At 32.7% G+C, this 22130-nt stretch overlaps 1 protein-coding gene across 1 annotated transcript; it reads right to left on the reverse strand.

Moving 5' to 3' along the window:
- Window positions 1-1162: 1162 nt before the first annotated feature.
- Window positions 1163-19091, reverse strand: LOC131934687 (putative ATP-dependent DNA helicase HFM1). Its single transcript, XM_059290774.1, has 36 exons — window positions 19062-19091; window positions 16423-17260; window positions 16192-16235; window positions 15922-15999; window positions 15356-15488; window positions 14769-14920; window positions 14473-14553; window positions 14028-14171; window positions 13452-13498; window positions 13166-13319; window positions 12674-12812; window positions 12315-12416; window positions 12081-12226; window positions 11927-11974; window positions 11662-11708; window positions 10946-11079; window positions 10784-10831; window positions 10462-10545; window positions 10044-10138; window positions 9767-9873; window positions 9386-9433; window positions 8859-8956; window positions 8445-8573; window positions 8140-8225; window positions 7661-7744; window positions 7024-7178; window positions 6817-6920; window positions 6440-6522; window positions 6107-6164; window positions 5472-5680; window positions 4431-4809; window positions 3934-4062; window positions 3200-3371; window positions 2187-2886; window positions 1474-1529; window positions 1163-1249 (listed from the first exon to the last, which is right to left on the reverse strand). The coding sequence occupies exons 2-36, from the start codon at window positions 17252-17254 to the stop codon at window positions 1195-1197; spliced, it is 5160 nt and encodes a 1719-aa protein (XP_059146757.1). The 5' UTR covers window positions 17255-17260; window positions 19062-19091; the 3' UTR covers window positions 1163-1194.
- Window positions 19092-22130: the final 3039 nt, after the last annotated feature.

The following is a 22130-nucleotide window of genomic DNA, read 5'->3' on the forward strand; positions in this document are numbered from 1 at the left end:
TAGTTGTTGTTTTTTTTATTTTATTTGCCTTTTTAGTGCATGTTGTACAAAATGAAGTAAAACAGTTAATCAAATTCTCGAGGGAATAAGAATACCGGGTTTCTCAAATTAACCATAACAATTTTTCAGAATATATATACATATATATATATATATATATATATATATATATATATATCCAGAGCCGGCGTTAGGAATACGCGGGGCCTAGGGCCAACCATCCGAGCGGGGCCTTTCCATTATATATATATATATATATATATATATATATATATATATATATATATATATATATAATATATATCCTCAATAAGAGGGGGGGGTGTATTGACCGGAGTACACCATCAAAACGAGACGTTCACGGTTTTAAACACGTTTTACTGATCCAAAGGGATCGTCCATAAATGATGTCACATTGTGTGTGCAATCTTTTGTGACGTGAACATATTAGAATATGATGTTAATCATACTGTTAAAAATGTTTTAATAAAGTTGAACTTTTACCAATCGACACAGCGTGGGCATTATTATTTTCTTCAAAAAGTTTTTACTAGCAACATCGTATTTATTCGGTTACATCCCTTTATTAAAGGGAAACAATTGAGATAATCTTAGAAATAAAATCTTTGCTATTTTGAGACGACATAGACTGAAGTGATTGTTATATTTGGTCTAGATAAAAATCGACACAAAAAAATGAGGTACAGTTATTGTTTATAAAAAAAAGTCAATTTCCAAATCTTTTTCTACATAATTATGTTTATGTTTAATTTTTTTTTAAAAACCCACCTAGTCATGATTTGTGTTAAAAATCTGCATGGACAGTCATGAGTAAAGCTGTCACTTGCTGATGATAAATACCAGGTACTTCATTGACTTAACAAGAGTTATCTGCCTTTAATCTAAATAGATTATGTAGACAACATGTTTTTTGTTCTCTATAATACTTTGGTGTTTTATTCACTGAAAAAAGGTAGACGTACCAATTTGTAATTTTTTAATGGTTTTATTTTTTATTTTCAATGGTAATTTACAATTTAAAACACAATTTATATATATATATATATATATATATATATATATATATATATATATATATATATATATATATATATAACCAAACAAGACAAAGTTAACCATATAAAATAATATAAATTATAACATGATGTCCACAACAGCCATCTAGAGGTGTCATCAAAAGATACCATCAAATAAGTTCCAGGCAGCCTTTGGGTCTTCTGCAAGTACTCTACATTGGTGAAAAAATAAATTAAACAGCCTTGATGCTTGGTCTGTTAAATGAAATGATCTTACCTACATTAATGAAACATGGAAATTAATGGAGTCAATTACAGTCTTAAAATTTTAATAGTTGTAGAAAACTGCCTATCAATAATACAAAAATCACACTAAAAAAATTCATTTAAACAACAAGAACTTAAAATGTAAATAGCAAAGGATACATTAACTTACTTAGATGCCGGCACAAAATTGTTATTAAATCTTGAGCTTGTACGTTCCAAAAGTTGCTAGGAAAAGAAGAAAAAAACATTTAATGTAAATTTCAGTTGAGAAAAGTTATAAATGAGAGAACGATAAAGTTCATAATTTTTTACATATAGAATTAAGTTTAATTCCCTATTTAAACCTTACAGTCCATGGGGCAAGTGTTTCTATGACCTAGGCATATGAAAGGATAGTGTGGTCAGCATTATGCACAGCCAACTTTACTTTCCCTAATGTGAGTTAGTAACCCATCATAGCTCGACGGACTCAGGGACGTTCTACTGACTTGAAACCGGATTTGAACTCCAGGCTTTTGGATTAGCAGTCTAGCGCTCTTCTGCTAGGCTTTAATTTGCATTAATAGAACTTGTCATGCACCCTTTTCATGGACTTTTCAAAGTAAATTTATAGGTTAAGTATAATTTTGTTGAGAGAATCCATAGTAAATTTACATATCACGGAACTCAAGTTATAAACGACAACGTTTAATGCTACATAGCTGTAACTGTGGTGCAATAAGGGTCATTATAATTCACTTATAACACAGGTACAGTGTTGTGGCAGCTATAACTTGGCACTTTGATGTAGACAACCTACACTACAACAATATTGCAATAGAATCACAATTGTATTGCTTGACTGTTGAAAGACTTACTTTAACTATAACTTTTAATACATACTGTTTTAGTCTTTAATGCATTTTTGGTCCAAGCTTTGACATGGCCATAACGATGAGAGGATGGAACGTCATTTTCATCGCCTTTTGACTCTGAGAATTTCTTATTGTTAGCATCCTTGGGTACAGGAATTCTATCACTTATATCAGCTGGGGAAGAAAGGCAACTTGCTTGCTGAGAGACATCACACATCCTTGAGAGCGAGTTCTGGTCTGATACATTTCTAGTCATAGATGGATGAAGGATATACGAGGAAGATATAATGGGTGATAGATTATCATCCTTTAATGAAGCTGAAATTGATGATACTTGCTGTGGTTGGTGTTTGTCGACTGGTTCAAAGGTATAAGAGTTTAACTGCTGGTCGATATGTTCATGGTTGAACTTGGAAGATATAGTGTTTGGTGCAAACATGTTCATCTGTTTACATCTCTGTGTAAATGACTTGTCTATTTCAAGGTTTGACTGCTGATAGTTTGAAACACTATCAGAACTATATCTTGTATTGTCAGGATGTGCGCTACTGTCTAGTCTTGTTGGAGTTTTGACATAAGGTAAGTTCAATTTAAATTGTACTCTTTCGGCTGGATCAATATTTTTAGTATCAGATACGAGACATCTGTTGGGCATTGACTCTTGTGACTGGTGACCAACAGTATAAGGTGACACTGAAGCTTCCACAATTTTACACAAGTCTTCATCGCTGAAATAACAAGAGTATTTCTAAAAACTGAAACCTCTAAGAAATATTGAAATATGAGTAGATCTAAAAACTGAAACCTATAAAAATTACTGAAATAATAAATCAATAATAAAATTGATCCCAGTACTATTGATCAAACAACATTACATTAGCAGCTGTTATAAATTTATAAAATTGTTCAACAGACAAACAATCCATACAGTTATTGGCTCAAATTATCAATTACAAATGTGTATTTAGTCGGGAAACAAACTTATGTGTAAATTATATCCAATGAAATGTGAATCCAGCTATTCAACAAAGTAATGTTTACCTAGAAGTTGTACCAGGCCAACCAGAATCTAAGCATTCTGTGGGGGAAACTGTGTACATAATAGAAGATTCAGGTAACTCTTGATCAAACCATTGTTCAGAGTTGTCTTGCCCTGTTGATTGACTGAGTTCAAGACTGTCACATGTTTCATTCTGGAGATGCAAAGGTCTGCCTGTGGAGTAGTCAAAATAATTTCAGTTACTAAATACTAGTAAAGTAAATGGAACAGCATGGTTATACAGTGAAGAGCATGACTGATAACCCAAAAATGTTAAGATTGATTCTATAGGACATCCCTGATCCACCCAGCTCTAGGAAAGTAAAGCCTGCTGGTCATAGTGCTGACCAAACAATCCCTTCATATGCATAGGTAAAAAACAGATGAACTCTACTTCATTAGCCCTATTAGCTGTAAAGGAACATAAACTAATAGTAATAGTAAAGTAAAAATAATTTAAATACTCTAACAGAATAAGTGGCAAATTAAAACTAAAAGTTTATGGCTAAAAAACATCAGAGTTCAAATAAGCTTTTTGTGTTTGAGAGTAAGTAATACAGATGCAGCAGAGTTCACCCATTTTTAAGGCCTTGTAAACTGTTGTAATAATGATAAGTCTTGTACTATACAAACATAAAAGTGGACACTTTGCTACACTAAATAACATTATGCTACTGAAGATTTTCTTGACTTTGATAAAGTTAAAACACATCAAACTTGGTCTATTAAGTCTCACCATTTTTGTAAAGATCTTGCCTGCTCTGCTGAAATACATCTAAATCAGCCCAGGGATTAAGGCTGATATCTAAATTGTTTGCATTTTTCATTTGGTTTAAATGGTTTTGGTCTTGCTTTTGCTTGCTTGCTAAAAGTAAAATTTGTTAGACACATTATTTCCTACAAAATATTGGGTAGTACAATCAAAGGAATGAAATAATAAATATTTTGCTAACATTTATTATCGCAAATTTAATAATTAAAATCAATAATTTTAATTTTTACTATTACAGATCAAACACTCATCACCCATGTGATGTTATGTAAAAAATTGAATGCTTGACTGCAGAATACTTTTATAAATTAATTGTATACCAGCTTTGTATATTAATATTGACTTATATAAATTAATGTTTAATTTACAGATGACCAATGTAAATTAATGTTTTATTACAGACTACTCTGTAAATTAATAACCCCAATAAAACAAGCAAAAATAAAAATGAGTTGAGTTACATGTCATTGATGGCCGAGGAAGGTTCTCTTCTGTTGTATGTTGTGGTTCAATGTTCTCATTGACTAAGGCCTCATCAAAACTGTCATCAGCTTGATTGTCTGTGTCTTTATTTAATGTGGTCCCTGTGACAACAATGTCAGGCAAATCGTCATCACTTAGTGCTAGATCATCATCTGACCAGGTCAAGTCCTCAGTGTTTATATCATTCTGGACTAAATTATCTCCCTTACTAAATGCAGCAGCATCGAAAGAATGTTGGTTTTTAAGATGGCTGATCTCTTTTTCTCTTGCCCAAATTGAGTTTGAGCAACTGTTTTGATTTTTCTCATGTTCTGCTAATGGCGTGAGTCTGGGGTTTCTTGGAATGCTTATGCGCGACTGCAATAAAAAAAATGTAGCATCTAAAAATATCCTTCTAGTGATCTAGCTACATGAAGTACTATATAAAGTTAGTTTTTAAAGTAAAAAGTTTAGCAAAATACATCTATAGAAAAGTTTAAGCTACATGATAGAGACTTTAAAATAATATAACAATTTTGGCCATGTTATAATCATGTGTTCATTGTTTATTTTATGGTAAATAAAATCTATGTTAATTAATTTCAAGATTTACACCTGCTAAACCTCAAATGACAAGGAAATATTTGAGAGAGATAGAACTAAATTATATTTCTCTTTTATCAAACATGGCTAAAAAAATTGAATGAATGTAAAATATATTTTTCTATTCACACCAGGCTCGAGTCCATAGGATATCCCTGAGTCTACTCAACTCAGATGGGTATCTGACACATAACAGGAAAAGTCAAAGCGGCTCAGCATAGAACTGACAGCACTTTCCTTTCATACACCAAGGTTATGGATACTTGTGAACTCTACATCACCTGCCCTATTGACTGCCAAGTCCAAAAAGGTATCTGTTACTTTTTATTCTACATAATTTAGAAGTCTATACCTCTATACCAGTAGTAGAAGCTAACAATTCAACACCAGATATGCCAATAAAATGGATGTGTAGTAAAAAACTCTGGACAACTTACATTTGTAGTCACATATCCCCCAGTTTTCATATTACGTAGCTCACTCAGGAACTTGCTCTCACGGTTTTCAGCCTTCTGTATTTTCGGGGTGGACACTTTGGATGGCATTGGATTAGGTCGTTTAGCCGGGTTAGTTTTGCAACACTTGTGGCCACAACGAGATTTATCCAAACACTTGTGTTGACATTTAGCCAATGTCTGGGGATTGGCTTATAAAAACAGTTATATGATTGTTAGAAGCAGCTTAGAGTAGGCCTATACCATAGTAATAAAAAATTAAGTATATAACAACGATGAACACAGTATCTCCTGTATGTTAAAGATCAATTAAACAAATGAACTCTACTTCATCTGCCCATGTGTCTTGGGCATGAATGGGAAAAGATGATGATATAATAACCTTGAAGGACAGTAAGATATGTATGGTAATGGTAGATTCAAATTTAATACCAATGCGATTTTAGTGCTACTGGCACCCAAAAATTAATCAGTAATGTTAGTAAGCAAAAGTTAATTAGTACAAATGTATGTTTTGAAGGTGATTTTTAAAAAACTATGGTAATAGACTCATGTGATTTTTTAAATATGAATAAAGATATTTTAATTGTAAAAATCAATGTAATAAAAATGCTCACATCCTGCTTTGGCTTTTTCCATAAGAGCAGATAGTTTCGAAGCTGGGGTTGATGAAGGCTACATTGATAAACAGTTTTAAGAGTTATTCAAAAGTATTTAACTATGATGTTGATTATTGATTATTTCAGTATAGGTGAGTTGATTTTTCGAATTTTAAATATTATTTTGAAAAACTACAAATATTTTTAAAATCTGACTGATGTTTTTATCTACACCTATAAAAATATGTGTAATCTCTCTGCAGAATTTTTCATGTATCATGGGTAGAACATCAGGGTTATTGATAACAGATTAAAGGGATCAATGGGTGGTACTTTTAAACAAGATTTCACCTTTTTGTCTGTGACATTGTTTATCTTGCTAAACCATCCTTCAGTGTAGACAGGTTCATAATCTGTTTGAATGTCTAGACCCACTGCAAAATAAAATGCTAATTTGTTATTTCTTTTCTTTTTAGATTTAATTATGTCAGTAAAAAGAATCCAAGTTTTAGGCTATAAGAAAACACTTGGTTTATTTCAGTACGAAAATTCAACGTGTTAGTTTGGTAACTAACTTCTAACTGCCATTAGTCCAAAAGTTTCCAAAAATTAAATCCTATTTACTAAGTCTGATTATCTTAGGAATTCAATCTGCTTATAAAATTTTTATTTGATTGTGATATGTTGATTTGATGTAATTATTGACAATAATTAGTAAGAGAACTTACCCCAATCAAGACTTAGCAAACTAATGTTAAGTTTTGATCCATTTGTTGACCTTTTTATTTCAATGGTACGCCTGATAGCTTCCCCTTTCAAAATTGTAGAATCTCTGTAGATTATCAAACAAAACAAAAAACCCAACAAATTCGAGTCTAAAATTCAAAATGTTACCATAAATATGATGTTAACAATAGATTAAAATTGCCTCTTACACAATCCGCCACTGAAAAATCAGATTGTTTCCTGCGTCTCCAATGATTAGCAAAGACTGGTGACTGTTAACATTAGCTTTCTCTTCAAGTGTTGAGCGGTTGGACAGGTCAACGGTTAACTGCAACACAGCCCTGTCTGGCTTATAACCTGTCAGCTGATTAAAAAATTATACTCTCTGTTTTTTACTCTACATCCAGGTTTATTTCTTTTTATTTGTGTTAATGGTCAGCATACACAAAAGTATTTATAGAGAGCAGCCAGAGATTTAATAGTTGGGTTTGACTTTTTAAAAATTATAACAATAAAAATTGTTTCCAGATTTGATTTTAAGCTAAATGGTTCTACTTAATATATATATAAAATGGGTAATTATATACCCAGATAACTAAATATTAGATATTTGTAGGCAATATGTTAATCTTTTTCAATTGTGATAATTATCAACCACAAGTTACTCAGTCTAAAGTTGAAATGAGTATAAATTTTTTTTTCAAAGTATAAGAATTTATCAAAGGAATATTTCAAAGTATAACAATTTATCAAAGGAAGATTTCAAAGTATAACAATTTATGAAAGGAATATTTCAAAGTATAACAATTTATGAAAGGAATATAGTTAACAGCATCAAGAGTATACCTGTTCGACTGAGAGTTCATACCGTGGCAATAGAGCAACAGCTTCCTTTATTTGGTTACCAAATGGGGGATGCCTGTTGACAATCTGATCAAAATTTGAAAAACAAATTAATCTTTGAAAAAAAATATTTTTACTAAGTTAAATTCTTTTTGATATATTCAGTTTTCTGTGGCTAAATAGAACAATACAGCAAGATATTGTAAGTTAATCTGTTAGCCTGAAGCCAAAGATATGAAGATCAGAATTGTCTTCAGGTTGAAATGAGCATTGAACAACACTCACTAATAGGCTATACGATTTCTTATGAAATTACATTTTTGACATATCCAGGATTAATACAAAATAATGAGCACTCTTTAAAACCATTAAATAAATGAATCAAACAACTATGCAGTAAACAATTCCACAGTAAGCAAGTCAGTGAATAACATAAAACATACTAAATATTGTCTACTACTATAACTGTTATGATAAACTACCATTTCAATGTCTCTAGCATTAGCTTGCTCTATCTTCTGAAATGATGACAGCCCAGAATTGGCTAGTGCCAATGACATCGTCGGACCTAAAAAATATTCATAAATAAACATCTCAGACTTGCTTTATGATTGCTAAGAGGTACATAAATAAAGCATAATTCAAATAAATTTTGGTTGTAACTCTTTGCTTCCTTTAGCAAACAAAGGATGTAAAATTAACTAGTCAACAAAATGTAAATATAATTTTTTCTCACTATATAAGAATGTATTTCTATATATAAAACTATTCCAAAAAAATTAGATACCTATCCCATCTAATTGTCTTGCAACATATCTGGAATCGAACCATATTTTTGCCTTGACTGATTTGTATATTAGTACTGCATGCAACAGGCCGAGGTAATTTGTTTCCAGTAGCATGAATTCCATAAAACCTATACACAAGAAAAAGTTTACAACATTTTGCTTAGTTGTAAGTAATGTATCAATTGCATAATGTATCACTTATAATGTATTTTGGGTTTTCTTTCTTGCTTGTCATAAATATGGAATTATTTCCCCTGAATTGAGCCCCTAAATGTTTTCTTCTTATAAATACATTTTTTTTTAAAAATTAGGCTATAAACTGCAGATAGTAAAAATTATAATCTTGTTAATGAAAAAAGTAGGCTCTAACTTTCAATTTAACAATATTTAGTAAAAGCATTAAAATTTCTTACATTTAGTTACTCGCTGGCCAACTCGAAAAATTTTGGCCAAATCCTGTGACAATGAGAAATCTTGTATAGGTAGACAGCTCAGTTGTGCTTGGATCAAGCTAAAGCAATAAAAAAATTCAACTTAACAAGCAGTTTCTGTCAACAATGTAATGATGAGGTAATTCTTTGCATTAGGCATTTCATGGTTATGTACGATTTGGAAGCAGGAATTTGTAATCAAGTGTGAAGTAATAAAGGTTAGTCTCTGATTAATGAATAATTTAACAGAAAAGGTATTATGTCAAGTATGCACACCTGACCACTAGATATTCACAGACCTTGTAAAAATTGTAGTAGAATCGTACTGTCATATTTACTTTATACAGGTATTACTATTTGGTTAAGGATAAGTACAATATTGAGGCTCTAGATTGTTGTCAAGGATAGGATTAGGGCCAGGGTTAAGTTGGCATTACTAGAAGAAAAGAATAGTTTAAATACCCTAACAGCTTCATCACAAGTACCTACAAATTCCCTTAAAAGCCTACCAATTCACTTTCATCTGTTTAGTCTTGATTTTTCCTGACATAGGGAACCTAAAAAGATGCAGAGAACTCATGGTTAGATGCTTATTTAATTGTTCTGAGTTAGGAAAACCTAAACAGTTGAACTACTATATGTAAAAAATATTGACCTTGAAAATATTACACCACAACTAGTATTAGTCTATCTATAAAGGATTCAGGCAGAAGAATTGGCAAAAAATAAATCCCCACAAAGTCTAATTTCATTTTCTGGTAATAGTTACAAAATGTGAATACTTCATTTTTCACAGAGGGTTTCTATATTTACAAAATCTATGGTACTAAATTACTTTTGAGGTTATTGTAATTGCAATAAACACTAGGCAAAAAAAAAAAAAAAAAAACCTTATTGACTCTTTGTTCTTATCTCTGTTTAAAGTATTTAAAATCCGTTTCTCATTGGTTCTGAGCTGGATATCTTCAAACTCAGCACACTTGGAAATTTCTATCAGCTGTAAGAAATTTTTTTTGTTAAAAGTGTATATTCTGATAGGATTAACATTGTAAAATTGACGACTATTTCAAAATATACATACCTAATTTTGTAAAGAATTTGTAATCTTAATTAACTGTGCATGGACTGTGATTTAATGTCACCCACAAGAGACTGAAATAAACCTACCATGTCTGCAATGTTTCCTTGATTTTTGCCAATGTGATGGAAATGTTTCATTGTTTCATAGGCTATGCAGTATCTAGCCATTAATCTTCCAGTGGCTAAACAAGATAAAAACTTTTTAAGACTAAATATTTAAATTACTAAAACTTGTGAAAGTAATTAATTTTTGTTCCCCAAATGTAATGTAATTACAGGCCCATGATTTAGTTTCATTGTATTCTCACTTAACTTTAAGACCATGTAAATCTTAACTGCCCCATAATCTAACAAAAACACCAATACAGCATTAAAAATGTTTAAACATGTTTTGCAAAGTAAAATTTAGTTTGATGTTTACATAATTCATGTAACTTTAATAAAAATGTAATTGAATAATATATGTAACATAATTATTGTTTTAATTTAAAAAAAGAAGAAATACTTGTTGGGAGAATAGTGCGTGTTTCTGTATTAACAGATACCAGATTCAGTTCTGACAATTGCCTTAGATTCTTCAGGCAGAGATCTAATTTTAGAAATAGTAATTTTAAAATTGTTAACAGAAAGTTATTTCCCATGGGATTATAAAATTATCAGCTGTTTAAATGGATTAAATTTTAAAAAATAGTTATAGTATCAGCATACATATTTTTTTAAAACACACCAGGTGAGTGTAAAAAGTATGCAGAAATTAGAGATTGTTTAACTTTTGTAGGTAAATCCCTCATGAAAATATTTTAAAATTTTAAATAAAAATACTAGACCTTTCAGCTGTTTTTCAACATCATTCTGATCCAAATTAGCAGGAAAACCTATTAATACAAAATAGACAATCATTGTGAAAAAGAAAAATGTATTTAAATGATGTGCTAATAACATCAAATTTTTAATAAATGTAATTATTAGAAACAGAATAATACAATTACCATAGTATTTAGGATTTTTAAGTGCCCTGACATAAAGAAAAGTATGTTTGATCCACTCCAGCACAAGCCCTATTTCACTTATAGTTTGCAGCACAATCTCAGCATTCAGGTGTTCAATCAGGTGTTTGTGTAAGCTTATGTGAAAAAATATTCAAAGTTTTTAAAAACCTGTCAAAATACTCAATGTTCGAGCCTAGTATATTTTGTTCTGATAAATTGTTTTTATATAAGAAAAACAAACTGCAGAACTGATAATTACAAGAGTGGGATTAGTATTTTAGTGTTTTTTAGGTCTAAACTTTTCATTTTTTTTTTAAATGTTCACAAGAGGTCACTTTTTAATCAAGAAAATAAATTGTATGGAGACTTAAACAAGGAAACTGAATTTCTTTCAAGAGGAAAGTATTGGCTGGTTAAGAAACATTTGGAAGTGGTAGCATTCTTGGAACATTTGTTTGCTAACTAACTGATATATAACAGGATTCTGTTTTAACTAGTAGAATGGTGATGATAAAATGTACAAAATAATAACCTTTAAAAAAAATTTTTTTTACATTTTTATAGACATCTCCCAAGCAAAGTTTATGATAAATAAAATAAATGGATGAAGCAAAGTTTATAATGATACAAACATTTTTTAATCTGATTTAAGTTTGACAAATCAAGACAAAAATTTGGTGAACAAAACCAAAAAATGAAATAATGTATTGGTGTACCTGCTTTCAATCAACTGTGTGCCATTTAAAAGGGATTCATATCTAGACTGATTTTAAAAAATGAAGTGTATGGTCAGGTTATGTTTAAAGCACATTTTGGAAACCTATCAGGTTATAATTTTGTGTTAACCATTATTGGCTTTTTAAACTCATTAAATTACAATACTCTATAGGACAAACAAAAGGGAAGAGTGTATTTAAAAAAATAGGATTTAAAAGGCAGCAAGCGACTGTGGGTTAATTTTAAAAAGGCATTTCACATTACCTTGAAAGAAGTTTTAGTCATGATTACTGCAGTAGCAAAGGTATCAAACTGAAAAAATCACATTAATATTTGCTTCATGATTACATTACTGTACTGCTCCAATTTATAACAAAATAAGATTTGTTATAAATCGTGAAAATAGTTACTGCAATACCTGTGGTCTTCCAGCACGCCCAATCATTTGAAGAATTTGCATATCCGAATACTCCTGGACAACACCCATGTTGTAAAAGTGAGTGGATTTGATCACAACTAAATGAGCAGGCAGGTTTACACCCATTGCCAAAGTACTGGTGGAGACTAGGAAAGTAAAAACAGATTGCTTGTGTTTTGGTGTTATCAAGATACATTTTTAACAATTAAAATGGTGAAATGTATGGTTACTTACCAAGAACTGGTAGCTGTGAGGATTTAAACAGCTCTTCCACAATATGTCTGTCCCTGCTATCTAACCCTGCATGATGAATCCCAACTCCTTTCCTGAGTAATTCTGAAATATTAAACTTTTAAACTAAGTTAGTGTAAAAAAAATCAAAATCAAGTTGTATAATAAATTATTTGTCTATTTTATAAAACTAAATCTTGTTTAGTTTTAAAGTAGTATTATGGTAGCTTACAATATAAACAGAGAACTTAATGCTCAAAAACCTTTTAAGTGCATCAAACAATTAACCTTACTAAGGGAGCTGTAAGTTGGAAAAATAAATGTCTGAACCAGAGTGTGACAAGAACTACTAGAATACTCACCTGAAAGTTTGTGTTCACTAACTTGACCTGCAGCCTGCCTCAAAACTTCAGGAACAAAATGCATCATCAAGCTATTTGGTCTTATATCTCTGGCTAGAACTTCAGCAGACTGGATCACACTTTTACGTGAAGAGCAGAACTGGTGAGTATATAAGACAACAGCTCATCAAAAAATTATGGGAGAGAATGGTGGTAGGTGAAAGAATTAAAAACATCCAGCCTAACAGTGGGCTAAATTCTACTTTGTTTATATCTTTCAAATGGTGAAAGTAGAAGTAGCCAAGGAAAGGTGTGATTCCTTAAATGATGATGTCATTTGTTAATATGGCTCATCAGCTGTGAAATGTTACTGTAATTAATAATATAAAATATTATAACAATTTTTTTTCTAAAATATTCTTAGACTAGGAACTATTCTAAAATACCTTTTATACAACTTTGAAAACGGTAGATGTGAAGCAAATTGGTAGACAATAACATACAAAAACATACCACTAATGTTGGTTTTCCATGAGAATGTGTTTCAATTATAGCTCGTAATCTGTAAGACAGGTTCATGTCAAAGCGAAAATCTGATGTGCCTTCCTTAAATGGATATCCCAGAACTATTCTTTCAAGCTTTACTGGTCGATATTCTTCTCCTAAACTGAAACAGCATTGATAATAATGGAATCACTTTAAATTAAACTTTGGATCATGAGTAATTCCTAATTTAACTTGAAAACAAAAACACTGGTGTTAAATTTTTGAAAAAGATAAAATGAATACAAAACTTTACTTGAATGCTGAGGCTGAATTTTTAGTGGTGCCTAACCAATCTGCAATCTGCAAAGAGAAAATTAAAAATTTTGGCAAGTTTTTCTTCCATTTTGAGAAACTGATTCTCCATGTTTCCGATTAATACCCTTTGCTTCATTTCTTAAATTTAAAAAATCAGATTACAGTTTAAGTCTAAAACAAATTACATAATATTTGTATGAAAATCCGGTTGTCAGCAGATAATTAATGTTTTTATTATAATTTTAGGATGAAAAGAAATTATTGATACTTGTTCTCAAGTGTATACTGATATTTACAAGTCTACATTTACATTCTTTAAACAGTTCATCTAAGAAATAATCAATTCAAGTTAACTATCCAAAATCTAAAATCAGTCTCAATGAGCAGTGTGATAACTTGGACTGGTTCACCTATGACACATCTATTTAGTATGGTTACTCTTTAATCATAAAAAGATCCACCATTTATTATTTATACAAACAAAGGATCTTCTTTCTTCTTCTTCGTTCTTAATTTTTAGTGGACAAAGGATAAAAACCATTTTTTTTAATACTAGCAAAGGATAAATACCTACATCACCATAATTGGGCATTGTGGCTGAGACAGCAATGAACCTGATGTGCCTGGTCTCTGCAAGTTGCGTGTTCTGTAGCGTCTTCATTCTACTCACTACTGCTTCTACTGTTGCTCCTCTACATGAATCATTCACAGTGTGAATCTAAGAAACCACCATTAGCCAATTATGTCTTTATTTAAGTAAAAGTAATGGTCTAATTTATTTCAGCCTCTACATTTAATTATATATAACTATTATTATTAAATACATTTTTAAAAAATATTTGACATCAAAGAATAAGCTAATTTTATGGCTTAGAACAACAGAGCCGAAGCAGGCCTGAATTCTATTATGTACAATGAAGAGAAATAAAAATTTGTTATAAAATATTGAAACAATCTCTCTCCAGAATTTAAACTTTTATTTTATATCAACCAAATTTCTAATTAAAAAACCTTTTCACCTCATCAATTAAAAATAGCTTAATCTGTTGAAAAAGATCTCTATTGTCTTTCCATCTTCTTGACATGCTATCCCATTTTTCCTAAACAGATATTCATAAAAACTATATCCTGCTCCATAATATACATATATATATGTGTATGTATGTATATGTGTATATATATAAAAATGAGTATACTCAGACTCACACAAACATATATACATAGACATACATAAAAAAAATTATTTGAATTTGAGGTGGTGGGAACAAGATATATCTATAAGTTGCCAGAAGTTTTACATTTTGCGAATACTGACCGGTGTAGTGCAAATGATTTTAGCATTTACAAACTCTCCAACATCGTCTAGCTCTGTGTCACCAGTAACCTCTAAGCAAGGGAAGCCATGAGAACCAAACTTTACAGACCAATCTTGAAACCTTTCTGTGCAGAGTGCTTTCATTGGAGCCACTGTTGTGTGGTTTATTCAAGTGTAGAGAATAAGTGATAGTCATGCAAATACAGAGACAATTAACTGTATTTATTTACTTTACACCTACATAATATTAATATAGTGAAAATAAAATTAAACATGAGAAAGAATTATAAGAATAGTTAGATAATAAGTATTTAGAAAAAAAGTTCTCACTAAAGTGTAGGCTAATATTGAGAATATTGTGTTTTTGTAATAAACAGCATCATTCATTACACTCAAAAATTTTGTAGCACAAAATAAATACAGAATGTAATATTTCTTAGGTATTTTTAAAAGGTCAGTCAAAAACAAATTATAAATTATAACAGTATCTTTTTAAAATATTTTAATCATCAACAAAAATCTGATTTCTGTTTGATGACGAACACATAAGACTATTAAACATATTTTTAAATGTCTGCAACACTCACTGTATATGATCTTCCCACATGTAGTGAGGTTATCTGTCTTCATTATCAAACGAATCAAAGCTAATTCAAACAGAACAGTTTTCCCAGAGCCTGTAGGAGCTGATGCAATGATGGACTTATCTGTGTAAAACACCTGCGCATGAAACATTTCTTTTTATAAGACAGTTACCTTGTTTTACCAACATATTTAGATGAAGAGAACTTCTGTGATGGTTTGTGATGAGGGAGGTAAGTGTGATGCCTTACTCTAGCATTTTAGACAGTAATTTTTTAAACTTAAATTATTATTTTCATTTGCCTAATCTGGTTAATATTTTTTAGGAAGGGAAGTAACTCATTATATTGTTTAAATGAGAAAAATATTGAATAAAGTGTTAGGTTAAAAGTGTTTAAGGATAAAATCAGATTACCATGCAAGGGTCTAACTTTTTGTGACAACATGTGACAAAGAGGTGGAGATTAAAAAACTTGACAAACAAAATGCTTAATCATTTATGTTCAGCCACTGCCCATAGAATGTGACTTAATTTAGACAACTTAATAAAAACATTTTTATTTTACATCACCTCATCAAATAAAAGGGATTGCAATACATTGAAATACGGAAAGCTGAAAATATTTTGAAATTTTTTGGGTAAATCTGTAAGGAAGATATTCAATAGAAAGAAAGATATTTTTTAAAAATTAATTGTATACATATGTAACTGATGGATAAGATAAGTGAGCTAAATTAAATTTAATATACATTGTCAATAAAAGTACTAAAAGAAAATTAACAATTTGTTAGATTAGCTGCTGTTGAGCTAAAAAAAATGTATAAGAAAAAGGATATGAACATCTCTGATGGACCGCAATTCAATTCCTCCAGCACTTGGAATAACTATAGAAATTATTTTTTAAATAAAAATATTTATTTTTAATACCTCAGTCAAATGTTATAACCATTGGCATTAATTGCTTTTAACAAATTTGTGTATCAAAAATAGTCTCATTTGAAAGCATGGCTTTGCCTAGGCACATTTGTCTACAACCAAAAGTCAAAGCAGTGTGAAGAAAATAAAAATTACCTGAATTTTTAGTCTGTTTGATGATTTTATCTACTTGTGATGGTATATACTGAGATGGTGGACAAGCAAGGGATGATTCTGTCAACTTAGTGCCTCTGTCATTCATTGTGGGAGATTGAAACTTTCTTTTTAGGGATTCTGGTTTTCTGCTTCCTTTAACACCCTTTTCCTCAGTCTGTGATTGCACAATTTGAGAGAGTGGTAAGGCAAATGAGGATTCCATAATTTGATTTCCTCTGCTGTTTAAATTGAATTTGGGTGCAGCTGGGATTTGCAAATGTCTATTTGGAATTGATGATGAGTGTTTGCTCTCTTGTTTCCTGTATACTTTGAAATCCCCTTCCTCTGTGTTTGAAGGTGTTATTCTAAATGATGATTCAGTAATTTGAGATCCCATGCTATTGAAATTGAATATTGGTGCAGCCGGAATTTGTATTTGCCTGTTTGGGTTTAAAGAGTGCATGCTTTCTTGTTTTCTGTATGCCTTGAAATCCTCTTTCTCATTATTTGACTTTGTGATTTGCGAAAGTGGTATATTAAATGATGATTCTGTTAATTGAGATCCTCTATTATTCATATTATAATTATATTGCCTGCTTTTATTGGGTGAATGATGAGAGCATTCCTGTTTTCTGTTTATTTTTATGCCCCCCTCCTCAGTCTGTGATGACACAATTTGAGAAAGTGGTAAAGTAAATGATGGCTCAGTATTTTGAGATCCTCGGTAATTAAAATTGAATTTTGGTGCAGTGGGAACTTGCATTTCTTCATGTGTATTGAATGAACTGCTTTTGCCTGGGAGCTTGGTATATTGAAATAGCTGTTTTGCCATTGTCCCCTGAATATTTAAAAAAAATTAGTTATTAATCTATGAAACAACAAAATTTTAATTCATTTTTTTTGGGGGCAAAGTAATTTTTAAAGTATTATAAATGTAGTTAATAACTGCATGGTTTACTAATCCAAAATCTGTTAGGAATGATGTATCTTAAAAACAAAACAATAATTATCACACATCAACAGAAGGCCAAATCATAAACAACACATGTGGCCTACCATTTTCTTTTCAAAACTTAATTTTTAATTTTATGACATATTCTCATTTTATTCTTAAGACTTATTTAAATATAACAAGGTCAGATGCATTATAAGAGTGTGCTGGATTTTGTCCAGATAAACCCAGCCAAAAAAATAACCCCCGCCACCCAAAAAAGATTATTAAAAAAAAAGAGGATATGAAACTTACATTTTAGTTTTTAACCCTAACCCAACCCTAACGCTAACCATAACCCTAATCCTGGCTCTATGGCATGCGTTTAAATATTCAACTGTCTGGACATCAGAAATAGGTCAAGGTGGCATGCCTGCATTAAATTGGAGCTGGTTTAGCACCGTCAATTTTTGTCAGCTCCAATTTAATGCACGCATGCCAAAAAGTGATGGTGCTAAACTTTTTGCCCAAGCCCTTTTTGCATTGTTGGCGGGCGGGGGGGGGGGGGGGGGGAAATCCAGTCTGCCTACTTTGAGATCAGTTAGTGGTGGCTGCAAGACAAAAAAAAACTGCCTGTTTTAAGAGCAGATGGATTAGGAATTAAATACAATTAATTATAATGCTACGAGGTGTGGACATCAAAGTGAAAAAATACAAATTTGACGCTTGGTAATGTTGGTAATAGTTGTAGGTGTAGTCATCTTGAAGAATGCAGGGATGTCTTGGGAGGTTGCAAAATTGACAGATAGAGACCAGCCGGATGAAAGAGATGGTTATGTTATGGTTGGGTTATGTTATGGTTGAGACCCTATGCTACACATGGAGTAAAGACTAGTAAAGAGGATTAAGCCAAGACAACTGGCACTGGTATAATTATTAATTAATATTAAGTATAATACTAGTTACATAAATCTATATATATAATTCTCTTCTTGGATACCCTAGAAAACACCAAGCTGTAAGCGCGCCTAGCAGCCCCCTCTCTTCCTCTCTAAAGTCTAAGCACATCCCTACCACCCCCACATGGTCTGGTGAGCTGTGGCTCACGCTAAATGTTTACAATTGTAGAGCCGGGTTTAGTGACGGCTATTAGGGGCAGATAATTTAGTTTGAAACGATTTTAAACTTAGGGGAGGTAACTAAAAGGAGACTGCTTTCACTGGGGGGGGGAGTAAGGTAGGGGTTGGGGGAAAGGAGAGTGGGGGGGGGGGGTTATCGTCCTTAACGACCTACTGATACGTGTTTTAAAGCAAATATTTTCAGTGGCAGCATTGGTACTGTCGAATTCACAAATGAATTACTGAAAAGTAGAAAATAAAACAACTAGATCTAGATCTAAATAGTAATACTAAATAGCGGCATACGCCGCGGGTCTGCTCGTATAATATTATTATTAATATAAACCTACACTAAACTACACTTAACCGCTTAACCTAGTCTTGGAGTCTTGGAGTGTTTTAACTTTTACTTTTATTTAACTCTACCTTTACTGTTTTAACTGTTTACTGTTTACTGTTTACTGTTTACGCGACGTCTACACTGAGTCACTGAGTGTGTAAGACTAGGGACTAGGACTCAATTATTACAACCTGTTAAGTTTTCTAAGTTTCTACAGGGTCAATTGTAAAAGTAATAATGTGTTTTTAACCTTAGCTTGGCTTAGGCCAAGCGGGTTAAGCCACAAGATCGTTACAATCTGTCGTCTACTTTCGTAGCAGACTATGCCTATAATCTGGATCTAGAAATCTAGACCTCTAGATACTATATTACACCTAATTAACTGCTTGCCGTAAAATATGACTTTATCTCTGTATGTCTGTTAAATAGAATTTGATTTAACCATATGCAGTCTTATTACAGAAATTAATTTAAATCATATTTCATGAAAGAAATTATTCTAAGTATATTCTGTCAAATTAGAATGTATATAACCAAAAAATACTAGTGCAAAACAACAACAAAATAAAAACACAATTTAGATCTAGTCTAAAGAAGAAATCTGGCTACTGCTGGAAAATTTTGTGGGCGGGTGAAAATAAAATATTAATTAATACTAATAGTTTCGCTGTCTGTCTATCTATCTATCTGACAAGAACGCTCTAGAGAAAACACAAAGAAAATAAAAACATGCATAGTATTTCGAAAAACGAAGTATGACGTCGACACATTTAGCGCACAGAGTAGAAAATAATCTCAAACCCAGAGAGTGCTCAAAGTTATATGACGTCATTGATTTTCGCGTTAACATTGAATAAAAAGGAAATGTTGTCTAATCTTAATGGTTTGCGTGAAGAGTTTCTTGCATACAATTCTTCGGGTAGGGGCGAAGCCCCACCCCCCGCGTAAGAACGTCTGAGCCCCCCCCCCCCCCCCCCCCCTCGGGGAGGGGGCGGACACTGGAAAAAGTATATAATTATATTTCGTTGAATGGGACGGTAGACATGTTTTTTTTTGGGGGGGGGGGGGGGGGGGGGGGGGGGGGGGGGTGGTGTGTGTGGGGGGTGGGGTGGTTTTAGTTTAGACTTTTTCCTCCCCAGAGAGGGGTGGGGGTACTTGAAATTTTCGGGGGCGGGGGTAGAATTTTCGGGGAAGGGGCGGACACTGGAAAAAGTATATAATTATATTTCGTTGAATGGGACGGTAGGCATGTTTTTGGGGGGGGGGGGGGGGTGCAGGGGTGGGGGGGGTGGTGTGTGTGGGGGGGCGGTGTGTGGAGGGGGTGGTGTGTGTGGGGGGGTGGGGGGTGGGGGTGGGGGGTGGTGTGTGGGGGTGGGGTGGGGTGGGGGTGGTGTGTGGGGGGGGGTGGGTTGGTTTTAGTTTAGAGAAAAGAGACAGCACTATCAAGCTAGCGCCCGGTGTATCCTTCCTCAACGGGCCATTTTTCTCGTATTAAAATAATAAGTTATTATAAGGTCTACTAAGAAAAAGGTTCTGAAATTAGCGCTAGCAGGCTACTCAATCGCATTTTATGCTGCTTTAAAAAAAATAAGCAACATAGACCCACTTGTTTTTTTTTTTTTTTTGTTGTTTTTTTGTCTTTTCATGGTGTAAACGATATAGAAAAACAAGTAAGCTCAGGCTACACAATTTGATACGTGGAATTATCAAATCGGTGGCATCAAATAAGATAGAACAGGGGTCGGCAACCTGCGGCTCGCGAGCCGCATGCGGCTCTTTTGATATCAAGATGCGGCTCTCCAGCTCCTTGCACAAATACTAATAATCTTAATTTAAAAAATAAAATATTTGAAATAAAAAAATGTTAGTGGCTCTTTAAAACCAGGGAAATTTTGAAAACTGTATTTTTTGGCTCTTCCGCTTCAAAAGGTTGCCGACCCCTGAGATAGAACGATACCAACACCTACAGTTTATATAACACCGCTCTAAACTTAACGCCAAACATTAATTTAACCCAATTGTTCATGACTAAGCACAAAAAAAACAATAACTAAAAACAATTTTTAAAACTCAGCACAAAAATGTTTAGCAGAAAAATCTTTATTTTATAGGCTATCGATATTTTTTACCCGTTCCATAAATAATATTATATAAAGATATTAAAAAAACAAAAAAATTCTCGCACCCGGGATCAGAATTTGTGAAAATCAAATCGTGATTATTGTTACTATTAGGCCCTACCACTTCAAAAACAAACACACAAAATGTTCGCCGAATATAGATCTTTGGGTTCGTGAACAAAGAGACTGCATTCGTTATGGAAACTTTTGGTGGGCGGACTAAAATTTCCGGGGGGGGGGGGGGGGAGGGGGTGGGGATTCTCGTTGAAGTATATATTTAGTATATAGATACTATTTCGTTCGAGGGGTGTGTGAGACGGAAGACGTGCTTTGGGGAGACAGCCCCCCCCCCCCCCCACAAAGAAAGATACATGTAAGAGTAAGAAACTTTGCTTTTTATATTGCAGGTCTTGGCGGCTCGATAGCAGAGGCGTAATGAGGGGGCTCCAAAATGAGTTGGAAAAAAAATTAAAAGCTCATTTTAGCTGCAGTTTTGCATTATAAATATAAAAAATAAATGGGGGTTGGGCTCTAAATTGAAAGTTTGTCCCCAGGGTGGGGGGGGCGCCAATTTGAAAGTTTGTCATCGGGCACCGGGAAGGGTCGCTACGCCTCTGCTGGATAGTGATATTTCTGAATTAGTTAATCAAGCTGGCAAACAGCAGTTTATTTTCAGTGCTTTTCTTTATAGTAATTTAAATAGTAATGTATTATTAAATATTTAAAGAAAAACATTTATTTTCTCCTTTTTAGTGCATTACTGCATAAGGGGTCGTCCATAAATGACGTCACACTCGTAGGGGGGAGGAGGTCCGTAATTTTGTGACGGTGTGTGATGAGGGGGAGGGGGGGGGGTCAGATGGTGCGCCGTCACACTTTTGCATTATAAAAAAGCAATGTTAGAAAACAAATTTTAGACGTTATTATGCGTTTTAGAATCTGTTTTAATAAATTGCAACAGGAATTGATTAAAATACTCTAATTTGATAGTTCAGACAAGATTTTGGAAAAATATCGATGTTTTAAGAAAAATTCAACTGCAATTTTGAGGGGGGTTATATGCTGAGGTGCGACGTCATTTTAGGGGGGGGGGGGTCTGGCTTTTTGTGACGATGTGTGACGGAGGGGAGGGGGCAGGTAAAAATCGTCAAAAATAGCGTGACGTCATTTATTGATGACCCGTAAAAGCTTGTTATTAA

Source organism: Physella acuta, unplaced genomic scaffold (assembly GCF_028476545.2).
Source record: "Physella acuta isolate Inbredline_101_S28 unplaced genomic scaffold, ASM2847654v3 ptg000012l, whole genome shotgun sequence".
NCBI classification, from domain to species: domain Eukaryota; kingdom Metazoa; phylum Mollusca; class Gastropoda; family Physidae; genus Physella; species Physella acuta.

Bases quoted from the DNA above. Each gene is read 5' to 3' on its own strand.
- LOC131934687 (XM_059290774.1), bottom strand. From the start codon at position 17,254: ATGGCAAAACAGCTATTTCAATATACCAAGCTCCCAGGCAAAAGCAGT. The intron at 16,236-16,422 runs GTAATTTTTATT...TAATTTCTATAG, and splicing joins CAAACAGACTAAAAATTCAG to TTATTCCAAGTGCTGGAGGA. The intron at 14,554-14,768 runs GTCAGTATTCGC...ATATCTGTTTAG, and splicing joins AAATCATTTGCACTACACCG to GAAAAATGGGATAGCATGTC.